A 12,047-nucleotide genomic window follows, 5' to 3' on the forward strand; every position below is an offset into this window, starting at 1 on the left:
CTTCCCAGGGAGATGTCCCTGAGGCTTATGTTATGACACTGTTGGTGCCAGGTAAAATTTATTTTATTTTCCTAGACAATTGAAGAAATTAGATCTCTGGCTGTTTTATTTTGGTGCTGGTTTTGCTTTTTATGAGTTCTTATTGTTATTGCTGGCTTTATCTTGGTACTGTGTTGCTTTCATCTGTTTTGTATAGTTTTGTATGTGATGTTTTTAACTTATCTGAACATTTCCAATGCAGGTGCTAGGTAGGCTAAAAGCCAATAAACTAATATATCTTTTTGATCTTATACTAATACTTCTAAGGCATTATTAAATGCAGATCCTTTATACACATAGTGGTGAGAAATTGCTTTATGGAAAGCAGAAAGTTCTAATATTTTATTGATAGAATAAATATATTCAGTAATAATCTAGCAACAACCTGTCAACTGTCCAGTTGGCAGATCCAGAAAAAGAAACTCCTGGGACATTATTTTACCAAGATTATAAACATTACTGAATAAACCATATCGACACAGACAAAGCAAAACCAGCTCTGGGTTTCCAGCACAAAAGCTAGCATAGTTAATTCCCTCCATTCCCTGTGGGCCACCCACAATTCATTACGTCCACCAATCACTTCTGTTCATTTTGTTATAGGAAAAGAGCGAGCAATACTAGTCCACCTGCTCAATGTGTCCTTGGGTTGGGCACTCTCTCATGGGAAAATACGATGCTCAGATGCAACTGCCCACACCCTTGCATTCCATTCCCCCCTTTTTTGTCAAGCTGCGAGCAAAGCAGAATATAGGTGAAAGTGTAAACCAGTCTTGACACAACCCAAAAATGGCCCTTAACAAAAAAAGTTGTCTTTAGTCTATTTTAAAACACTGTTTATTCAAAAGCAAAATAAGAAGTAATTACTTACAGATGAAAAATGAACTACTTAAGCATTGCACCATTTCTATGGAAAAAAATAAAAAGACATGTGGCATTCTGCAAAACAGGAGCCTGAAGACAGTATTGAATTAAAAAAAAAAGTCCCTTTGTAAATGTTACATAATGAATAGCACATTTCCACAGAAAATATCCCTATTACTATTTGCTTGAATCTAAACAAAAAGTTAATTGGTATATACATGCTTGAGATACTTATATTATCTGTATAGTGGACCAAGATAGCATTAACTCTAGGCAGAGGGAAAAAACTTTGTCAGATGGCAAAAAAATCTAAGGATATTATTTCATAGCAGTTTTGCATCTATAATGTATTGGCCACAACTGTTTTAAATCACTTGTTAATGTCTGACCTACATTGCTGTATTGTTTAACAGTTGCTGTTACTGAAAGCCAGACTGGCTGTCTCCAAGCTGATAATGAGGTTTGGGGGGGGAAACTGTTACTTTAAACCTATTGGTTGCCACCTAGAGGCTAACTGTATAAATAGCTGTGCAGCAACCTTTAGGGCTGCTTCTGTTCTGAGTTAATAAACTTGTTCACTGTTTCAACACTCTGCCTCATTCAATACCTAAAGAACCAAAGATATAACAGTTGCGACGAGGATGCGATATGCTGCTTCATTGAGAGAGCTTGAAGTCACTAGGGAGTGAGGTCAGCACAGAACCTGACAGGAACTACGTTCCCCTCCCCTCTGTCTGCCAGCAAGCCACGCTGGAGACCACCGTGCCCTAAGGATCCGTCCTAGGGCCTACACAGAAGCCAGCAGCGCAAGGCATTGAACAAAGAAACAAACCACCATGGCAAAGGTCGGGAAGATCAAAGAATTCAAAGTAACTCACCCGGAGAGATGGGCGTCCTACATCTCCTGTGTTGAAAATTACCTCCACGCCAACCAGGTCGCTGAAGATGGATTGAAGGCCACGACACTCCTCTGCATGTGCAGCCCCACCACCTTCGACATTGCAGAGAACCTGGTCGCCCCGGCGCCACTCGAGTCGGTCACCTACGGAGACTTGAAAAAAAAGCTCCAAGACCACTTCAAGCCCAAGTTATCCATTATAGCGTGGAGGCACGCTTTTGAGCAACGAGAGCAACAACCTGGTGAGTCTGCAAAACAATTCATTGCAGCTCTTCGTCAAGCATCCCGACTCTGCAATTTTGTGGATTTGGAGGAAAGACTATGAGACCGCTTAGTCTGTGGACTCCAGAATCGAGAGCTCCAACAAAAACTGTTCACTAAGGAGACTCTCTCACTACAGGAGGCCTTGAAGGAGGCCACGGCGGACGAAACCGCCAGAGGGGCCATTAAAGCGCTGCAGCCCTCCAAAAGCGCGCTAAGCACCGAAGCTGTCCACCATGAGGACCCCGAGCAGATGGAAGACACCAACTCAGACTACAAAGTCGACCAGTTACAAAAGCACCCGGAGAAGGGACCGCAGCCAGCTGAGAAGGCAGTTCCATTCCTTAGATGCATGGGCTGCGGAGGCCGCCATCAATGTGTGGATTGCCGATTCCAAACTGCAACGTGCCGGGCCTGTGGCAAACCAGGCCACATTGCCGCCATCTGCTGAGGTTGTCAGAGGGACCGCCCAAAAGAAGACGCATTCAGGAGAGGTACCGGGGCCCTGGGTCAATACTGAGTAGGGTTCTGCTCCAGCCAAAGGAGTGTATTCCGCACTGGTGCCCATTGCCCCCTAAAGCAGAAGTTTAGTCTACAGGTCAAGCTTCAGGGAGTTCCATGCAAGATGGAACTGGACACGGGCTCAGCCATGTCCATCATTTCACAAGGAACATTCAGGCACCTATGCCATCGTAGCAACTGATGGGCCAAGCTCCAGCCATCTAATCTACTACTCACATACTTCCAAAACTCCCGAGTGGTGGTCAAAGGCAAAGCCACATTTCTGGTGGAATTCAAGGGGTTCAAGGGGCCACTAGATGTCATAGTGGTGGAAGGCCAATGCACGAGCCTCATACGGCTCGATTGGTTTGATGCATTGGGCATTCAAGTAACCGGCATTCACCGAACACAAGCGGCAGATCTGTCTGCAGTCTGCCAAGAGTTTGTGGATGTTTTCAATTCTAGTCTAGGGGAGTACAAGGGTCCTCCGATCGCCCTCAAGCTTGATCCTATGGTAACTCCAATACGGATCAAGCCTCGTAGAGTGCCTTTTGCGTTAAAACCCAAAATCGATGCAGGGCTGGATCAGCTAGTGGAACAAGGGGTATTGCAGCCCGTAGACAGTGGGGTGTGGGAGACCCCCATAGTAATGCCATTAAAGGCCAATGGGGAAGTGTGAATATGCGCTGACTATAAATGCACCTTCAACAGGACACTTCAACAGCACGCGTACCCTGTGCCAGTTGTCAGCCATATTTTGGCATCATTGCAAGGAGGCCGTGTGTTCACCAAATTAGATTTGGCACAGGCCTATCAACAACTGCATGTGGACAAGGCCACGGCGGTAGCCCAGACCATTGTCACCCATAGGGAGGCTTTTAAGGTTAAGCGCCTACAGTTCGGGGTGAGTGTAGCCCCAGGGCTGTTCCAGGGAGTCATGGAGTGCATGCTCAAGGGAATTCCAGGGGTTTGCCCCTACTTCGATGATGTCCTCATTACTGGGGAATCGGTTGAGATTCTGGCTGAACGGCTTAAGGCCGTCCTTCAGCGGTTCCACGACGCGGGACTTAAACTAAAAAAAGAAAAATGCAAGATTGGGGTAGAGTCAACTGAGTTCTTTGGTTTCCGCATCAATGCCGAAGGCATTCATCCAGCAGAATCCAAATTAAAAGCAATCCAGTAGGCCCCAAGGCCGAAGTCAAAGGGAGAGCTTCAGGCTTTCCTAGGCCTTTTGAATTTTTACCATGCCTTCCTCCCAAACAAGGCCGCAGTGGCAGAGCCATTACACCAGTTCTTGGATATACAAGCTCAGTGGCAGTGGACCAATGTCCACGAGAGTAGCTTCCAAGCAGTCAAATCACTGCTGTCGTCAAACTCAGTTCTCACTCATTTCAATGAGCAGCTGCCTGTCTGCATTGCATGTGATGCATCCCCGAATGGGGTTGGGGCTGTGTTAAACCACTTAATGGCTGATGGGAGGCAGAAGCCCATCGCGTATTACTCCAGGACCCTATCGTCCACAGAGCACAACTACGCGCAAATTGACAAGGAGGCTCTGGCCATTGTGGCCGGAGTTAAAAAGTTCCATGACTACTTGTATGGCCACCAGTTCACGGTCTTCACAGACCACAAGCCACTCCTAGGGTTGTTCACCACAAACAGATATCTCAGATTCTGTCTCCTCGAATGCTGAGGTGGTCTATCTTCCTGTCAGCCTATAGCTACAGGATGATTCACAAACCTGACAAGGAAATGGGCCATGCAGACGGCCTGAGCCAGTTGCCCCTGCCACATGTGGAGCCAGATCCAGCTCTGGCTGCACGCATCCTGGCTATTCAGGATTTGCCAAAATCTCCCCTTCGCACTGGGAACATAGCTGCTAAAGACAGCATCTGACAAAACGCTGAGTCGTGTGCTAAACTGGGTACACACAGGATGGCTGGACAAATGTCCAGGGCCAGAATTTCAGACTTTCTTCATGAGAAAAGATGAGCTTTCAGCTCATAAGGGGTGCATCCTTTGGGGAAGTAGGGTCATAGTCCTGAGCTCTTTAAGGCCTAGAGTCTGCACGAGGGTCATCCGGGAATAGTCTGGATGAAGGCACTTGCGAGGAGCTACCTTTGGTGGCCAGGGATAGATAAAGCCATCGAGCCCCAAGTACATGGTTGCTACACGTGCCAGCAATCCAGACCAGAGATGCTGCAAGCCCCTGTCCACCAATGGGAGGACACACACACACCGTGGTCAAGAATCCACATCAATTTTGCCGGGCCCTTTCAGGGACAGCTGTTTCTAATAGTGGTAGATAGCCATTCTAAATGGTTAAAGGTCGCACCAGTCCCTACTATGACTACTGCCAGGACCATCCAGGAACTGCGCAGAATCTTTGCAACACACAGATTTCCAGATGTGTTAGTCTCAGACAATGGGGCTATAAGGACCCACTTCAATCCACATCTTAAGAAAGCAGAACTCTTGGAAACGGTCTCTTCCAACAGGAACTTTTATTAAAAGAAACTGATAGCGGGCATGATAGACAGGATCTGAGGGATTCCCTTATAATTTGATGTTTTAAAATGTCCCTAAGCAGCCGCCCCACCCCACAGTTCTTCCAGGCGATTCAAACCAGCAGATTTCTAGGTGTCAACTCCAGGAGAGATAACATCAGTCCGGCTCTGTTGGCATGATCATTCAAAATCTCCTCACACAGATCCCAGATGCTGCATCTCCCCCCCCCCTTTCTCTCGCTGGCTGGTAAAGGAGGAGAAGTTCAGAGGAGCATAGGATGAAAGGCAAATGGCTACATTGTTATGGTTAGCAGATCTGAAGCAAATCAACAAAAGGTTACTTTGTAGTGAATAGAGGAGATGAAAGTAATAAAAAAGAACCATGCATACCCCCTCCCCCTTAGTAGTATGACAGAATCCAGGAGAGAGTAAGAATTGGTTTTATATCAGAGAAGATAGATAGAAATGAAATATAACTGGATTCTGACAGGGGCTCAGTTTACTGCTTCTGAATTCCAGTCTTTCCTCTGGGCAAATCTAATATGGCATGCCATGTCAGCTCCCTTTCATCCGGCCTCGAACGGCCAAGTGGAACGCATGGTCCACACAACCAGGGAATCACTAAAATGGATTGTCACAGGAGATTGGCACCACAGACTGGCAGATTTTCTACTCTGCCCATGCACAACTCCCTTTACTGCCACGGGCAGAAGCCCAGCCGAACTCAGATGAGGCCGATGTTTGATCACCAAGCTGGACAGGCTACACCCCGACCGGGTTGCCTCGGACTCTGCTCAGCCAAAGACACCTTGAAATTTGCAAGTGGGTGACCGGGTTTGGACCCAGAATTACAGGCAAGGGGCTTTGTGGCTGGCAGCCGTGGTTGTTAAGGTGTCGGGACCATTCTCTTATGAGGTGGTCTTGGAAGATGGGCGAGTCATTTGCCGGCACATTGACCAGCTGCGTCGGAGGCTAGCGAACCAGTCGCTGGCTCAGGCCTCTCAAGAGGGCCACACTCTCAAGGGCCATGCGACAGTGGCCCAACAGAGGAGCTTGCACGCTCCAACAGAACTCTTACTCAAGGAGACGGGGAAAAGGCCATAGGAGAGCTTCCCCTGGACAGACAGACAGTATCCGCTGAACAGGACTGGCAAACTGCACTGAGGGACACCCCTGCAGACTTTGCTGCATGATTGGACTTTGGTTTGGGCCGACCGGGACTGGCCAGCCAAAGGGACCCGAGTCAACCTGACTTCACTGGACCTCAGAGTCCTGGTCTACCCAGCCGGGCAGGTGAGCGGGTAGACCGGGAGACCCCTGCAACCCCTAGATGTTCAGAATGGTCAAGAAGGCTGCCTAAATATCTGCAGGACTATGTCCAGCAATTGAGAGTTTGAGCCATCTAGGGGGAAGGGGTGTAATGTATTGGCCACAACTGTTTTAAATCACTTGCTTAATGTCTGACCTACATTGCTGTATTGTTTAACAGTTGCTATTACTGAAAGCCAGACTGGCTGTCTCCAAGTTGATAATGAGGGTTGGGGCAGGAAACTGTTACTTTAAACCTATTGGTTGCCACCTAGAGGCTAACTGTATCAATAGCTGTGCAGCAGCCTTTAGGGCTGCTTCTGTTCTGAGTTAATAAACTTGTTTGCTGTTTCAACACTCTGCCTTGTTCAATGCCTAATGAACCGAAGATATAACAGCATCCATTCTCCTATGGTAGTTAAAAAGATCATGTTTTCTGTAACACAAGTCTGCGGTACTCTACCTTAGTGGAAGATGCTTTCTCACAAACAGTATTACTCGTTTGTGACAGTACAGGTAGTCCTCATTTACAGATTGCCTTGTTTAGCAACTGTTTAAAGTTACAATGGAATAAAAAAAATAGATTTGCAAGCAATCCTTGCATTTATTACTGTTGTAATGTCCTGAAATCATGAGTTTACCATTTACATGTTTGCAACTGGCTTACAATAATCAAAGTTAACTGAGAAGATAGAGCAAAATTGCAGTTATGTGATGTTTTGCATAATGACTGCAGTGCCTTCCTTAATAGCTGACGAAGATGTCAGGTATAAGCCCATCATGGTCATCTGATATTTCACTTAGCAACTGCAGGGCTTAGCAATGAATTTGCCAGTCCCAATTGTGGGCACCAAGCAAAGACAACTTATACGGACATCTAAATAGAAATACTTCTTTTGCTTCAGTGACAAGTGGTAAAAAATGTTTGAAACCAGCCCTGTACCCTGATATGATTCCTTTCACTCATATTATAAGAACTGAAGCAAAATGCATACGTGTCCATGCTGATATGAATACATATCTATATCAATAGGCTGAATTTACTTTCCTTCCTTAGTATTTTTTCTATGGTGCTCTCAGTAAACTCAAATCTGTAGGCTAGAAGCAGTGGGGGAGGGAGCCTCTCCCTCAGCCACATGTAGTTTTTGTAATGTATTGGGTTAGTCATTAATAGTTGTTATGATCCGTTGTTGTGTTTTTTTGAAAAGAGTCTCCAACTGTCTCGGAGCAAACTGCTAGCCTACAATTTAAGCGGGAAATTGTTCTTTAAAATGATTGGTCGCTGCCTAGTGGCAGCACTGTATAAATAGATGTCAAGTGGTTGTCGGAGCCACTTCTGTGTTTTCAGCAATAAAGAATAGTTGTATTACATCGGTCTGGTCTATGCCTCAACGAACTCAATATACAACAGTTGTGACGAGGGTGGGATGCTGCTGAGAGAGAGCGCTGAAGCACTTAGCCAGAAGTCACTAGGGTGTGAGACCAGGCACTAGAGCCCTAGTAGGGACCACGTCCCCACCCTGCCTGCCAGTAAAGTCACACTGGAGGCACAGTGATCCCTGGATCGCTGTGCCTCCAGGATTTACCTAGCAGCTCCTAGCAGAAGAAGTCATTGACCAAGACCTCGTGAGTATCAGCTATGGNGGAATCTGAGGAGGAGGTGGAGGAGGCCTTTGAGGGGCCGTCAGGATCAGAGGGAGGCTCTGATGAATTACAGGACTCACGGCTTGATGAAGAGCCTGGCCCCTCCAGTCGTGTTTCTGATGAAGCTCAGCTGTGTGAGGAGCATGAGTCAGATTCGGAAGGCTCACACCTGGATTTTCTAATTGATGCTCGCAGACGTCATCAGGTAGCGAGAGAAAAACAACAGCAGTCAATGCGACAACTCCAAAGTAAAAGGAGAAGGCAATGAGAGGCAACGCCCTGGGATTGCTGTAGAAAAAGGGGAGGTGTGGGTGGTGCTGGTTGCTGAAGGCAACTGTTTGCAAAGTGCTTCTTGGAATCCTGGTCTGTTCGTCTTGTTTGCAACCTGTTCCTGTGGACTATTTCCTTCCTTTGGACTTGAGTTTTGCTGTTTGTGTTTTGGACTTATTGACAGGTTTGTCACCCAAATAAAAGGTATTTTGTTTTGTTTTAAAGTCTCCAGCCTATTGTATCAACAGGGGTTTGGTCCTTGTGCCTCTAACAAGGATGGCAATAGGCTGGGATAGAACAGGCAAGCTGAATGAATTTGATGTTTCTCACCCTGAACAATGGAGCTCCTACGTCTCCAGGGTGGAGAACTACCTGTGGGCCAACCAGATGAGAGATGATGGGCTGAAGGCAGCAACCCTGCTCTGCATGTGTGGGCAGGCAACCTTCGACATCGCGGAGAACCTGATTGCCCCAGCCAGCTTAGAATCAGTCACATACACTGATCTGAAGAGGAGGCTAAAGGAACATTTTGAACCCTGGCTGTCTGTTATTGCTTGGCAGAATGCATTTGAGCAAAGAGAGCAACAGGCAAGGGAGTCAGCAGCTGAATTCGTGGCTACACTAAGACAAGCATCAAGACTCTGCGAGTTTCCTGATTTAGAGGATCGACTCAGAGATGGACTTGTGTGTGGCCTGAGGAACCGAGATTTGCAGCAAAGGCTTTTCGCAAAATAAACGGTGATGTTCCAGGATGCGTTAAAAGAGGTCATGGCTGACGAGGGTGCCAGTGGAGCAATGAAGGCTTTATGACCTCAGAAGACTCCCCTCAGCCAGATAGCTGTGCACCATGAAACTACAGAAATACTGGAAGACCCAGACAAGGGTGATGAGATCGACTGGTTACAGAAGCAACCCATCAGACGGCAATGTCCCATTGACAAGGCAGTTCTATTCCCTAGCTGTGCCAGTTGCGGCGAATAGCACAAGAGGTCGGAGTGCAAATTCTGCACTGCAATATGTCATGCTTGTGGCAAACAAGAGCACATCGCCAGAGTCTGTAAAGGTTGCCAGGGAAAAGTTGTGCCTGAAGACATCCCACGGAGACGTATATGGGCCCTGGGACAGAATAAGGTCAGTTACTGCTCCAGAAGGAGAAACATATTAAGGACAGGAGCCCAAAGAGAAGCTGAGACTTAAAGTCAGGCTGCAAGGGATCCCTTGTTCTATGGAACTAGACACCAGGTCAGCCCTGTCCATAATCTCTCACAAAACGTTTAGCTACATCTGCAGACAAGGCAGGAAATGAGTTCAACTCAAACCATCAAACCTTGTTCTGACAGACTTTCAAAATTGCCACGTAGTGGTGAAAGGTGAAGCCACAGTAAAAGTCAGCTTCAAAGAGTTTGAGGGCCCCCTCAACATTGTGGTCGTTGAAGGCCAGCGCACCAGTTTGATTGGGCTGGACTGGGTTGATGCCCTGGGCATCCGAGTAACCGGCATCAACCACACACAAACAGCTGACCTAACGGCTGTGTGCCAGGAATTTGCTGATGTATTCAGCCCTAATTTAGGTCAATACAAGGGAGCACCAATCTCCCTTAACCTTGATCCAACAGTAACTTTCGCACTAAAGCCTAAAATAGATGCAGAGCTAGACAAGTTAGTACAGAAGGGAGTGCTTCAACCTGTAGATAGCAGTGTGTGGGAAACCCCCATAGTAACCCCAGTGAAGCCCAATGGGGACATTCGTATTTGTGCTGATTACAAATGCACAATTATCAAAGCTTTGCAGCAACATGCTTACCCAGTTCCAGTGGTAAGCCACATCCTGGCATCACTGCAGGGAGGTTGTGTATTTGCTAAACTGGACCTCGCACAGGCATATCAGCAACTGCCTGTGGATGATGCCACTGCAGAGGCTCAGACAATAGTCACACATAGAGGGGCATTCAGGGTTCGTTGCCTGCAGTTTGGGGTAAGTGTTACCTCAGGAGTATAATGGAATGCACACTTAAGAATATTCCAGGTATGTGCTCTTATTTTGATGACGTTCTGATTGCTGGGGAATCCGCAGCAGTCATAGCAGAACATCTCAGAGCAGTTCTTCAATGGTTCCGCGAAGCAGGATTGAAGTTAAAAATAGACAAGTGCCAAATTGGTGTGAACTCTACTGAGTTCCTGGGATTCAGGATAGATGCTGCTGGAATCCACCCCTCTGACTCTAAGCTTAAAGCTATACAACTGGCTCCCAGATCTAAGTCAAAAGGGGAGCTGCAAGCATTTTTAGGGCTACTTAATTTCTACCATTCATTTCTGCCACATAAGGCAGCATTGGCATCGGCTTCTGGATAAAAAGACATTGTGGGAGTGGACAAACACCCATGAAAAAGCTTTTAAAACAGTCAAATCACTGCTGTCATCAAGCTCAGTATTAGCTCACTTCAATGAGAAATTGTCTGTCAGTTTAGCATGTGATGCTTCACCGTATGGCATAGGAGCAGTTTTAAGCCATCTAATGGCAGATCGGCACCAAGCACCCATCGCTTACTATTCCAGAACGTTATCCCCTGCAGAGAGGAATTATGCGCAGATAGAAAAGGAGGTTTTAGCCATTGTAGCTGGAATTAAAAAATTCCACGACTTCCTATATGGGCACTCTTTCACTCTTTTCGCGGATCATAAACCTCTCTTAGGACTCTTCACAGCAGACAAGCAGACCCCACAGATCCTTTCTCCTAGGATGCTGTGATGGTCAATATTCATGGCTGCCTATTCTTACAGGCTAGTCCATAAGCCAGGCAAGGAAATGGGCTGTGCGGATGCACTCAGCCGACTGCCTTTGCCTGACACAGACCCCAACCCAGCACCTGCAGCTCGCATCCTGGCAATCCAGGATCTCCCTGGGACTCCCCTTCATGCAGGAGATGTGGCTGCTGAAACTGCCACTGACAGAACACTCAGTTGTGTTCTAAACTGGGAGTTGAGGCGGTGGCCTGATAGCAGACCAGGTCCAGAATTTCATAGTTTCACTAACAGAAAAGATGAGCTGTCAGTTCATAAAGGCTGCATGCTATGGGGAAGCAGGGTGATAGTCCCACCCACATTAAGAGCCAGAGTTTTAGAATCTCTGCATGAGGGTCATCCAGGCACAGTTAGGATGAAGGCACTTGGTAGCAGTTACTTGTGATGGATAAGGACATAGAGGCTCAAGTAAGGAACTGCCAGGTCTGTCAGGAGACCCAACCTGAAATGCCTCAAGCACCAGTGCATCGCTGAGAGACCACGCAAACTCCTTGGTCTCGTGTGCACATAGAGTTTGCAGGACCCTTCCAAGGACAGGTGGAGGCACACATTTCAACAGAGAGATCAGCGAGCTGGGGAATCAGCAAAAGAATTCGTTGCGGCCTTGAGAAGAGCAGCTAAACCGTGTGACTTCAAGGACTTAGAGGAAAGACTGCGTGATCGTTTTGTGTGCGGACTGAGGAACACAGACTTACAGCAGAGGCTGTTTGCCAGGGAAGATGTCTCCTTCCAAGATGCTCTGCGAGAGGTTTCGGCTGAAGAAGCTGCAGGTGGGGCGGTCAAGAACATGCGGCCTAAGCGAAGCGCTCCAGAGACCGCCACTATTCAAAAGGAAGACGTGCGTGAGGATTCGGAAGAAGATCCTGAAGAAGAGGTGGACAAGCTTTACCAAGCAGCTGGGAGGAGGTCCAAAGATCTTCAGGACAAGGGCCCAGCTGAGCTTCGTTGCCTCG

The 12,047-nt window shown here is 47.2% G+C and overlaps 1 protein-coding gene across 1 annotated transcript in view; it reads left to right on the forward strand.

The window, feature by feature from the left end:
* Positions 1-1,739: 1,739 nt before the first annotated feature.
* LOC107296161 (uncharacterized protein K02A2.6-like) overlaps positions 1,740-12,047 on the forward strand; it is a gene marked incomplete at its 3' end in the record, with an annotated part of 13,126 nt that continues 2,818 nt past the window's right edge. Inside the window, exons 1-2 of the mRNA XM_029285992.1 lie at positions 1,740-2,043; positions 9,654-9,844. Of these exons, the coding sequence (XP_029141825.1) occupies positions 1,740-2,043; positions 9,654-9,844 (495 nt within the window). The remainder of the gene's footprint in view (positions 2,044-9,653; positions 9,845-12,047) is intronic.

Source organism: Protobothrops mucrosquamatus, unplaced genomic scaffold (assembly GCF_001527695.2).
Source record: "Protobothrops mucrosquamatus isolate PMUCROS unplaced genomic scaffold, P.Mucros_1.0 scaffold2669, whole genome shotgun sequence".
NCBI lineage: Eukaryota > Metazoa > Chordata > Lepidosauria > Squamata > Viperidae > Protobothrops > Protobothrops mucrosquamatus.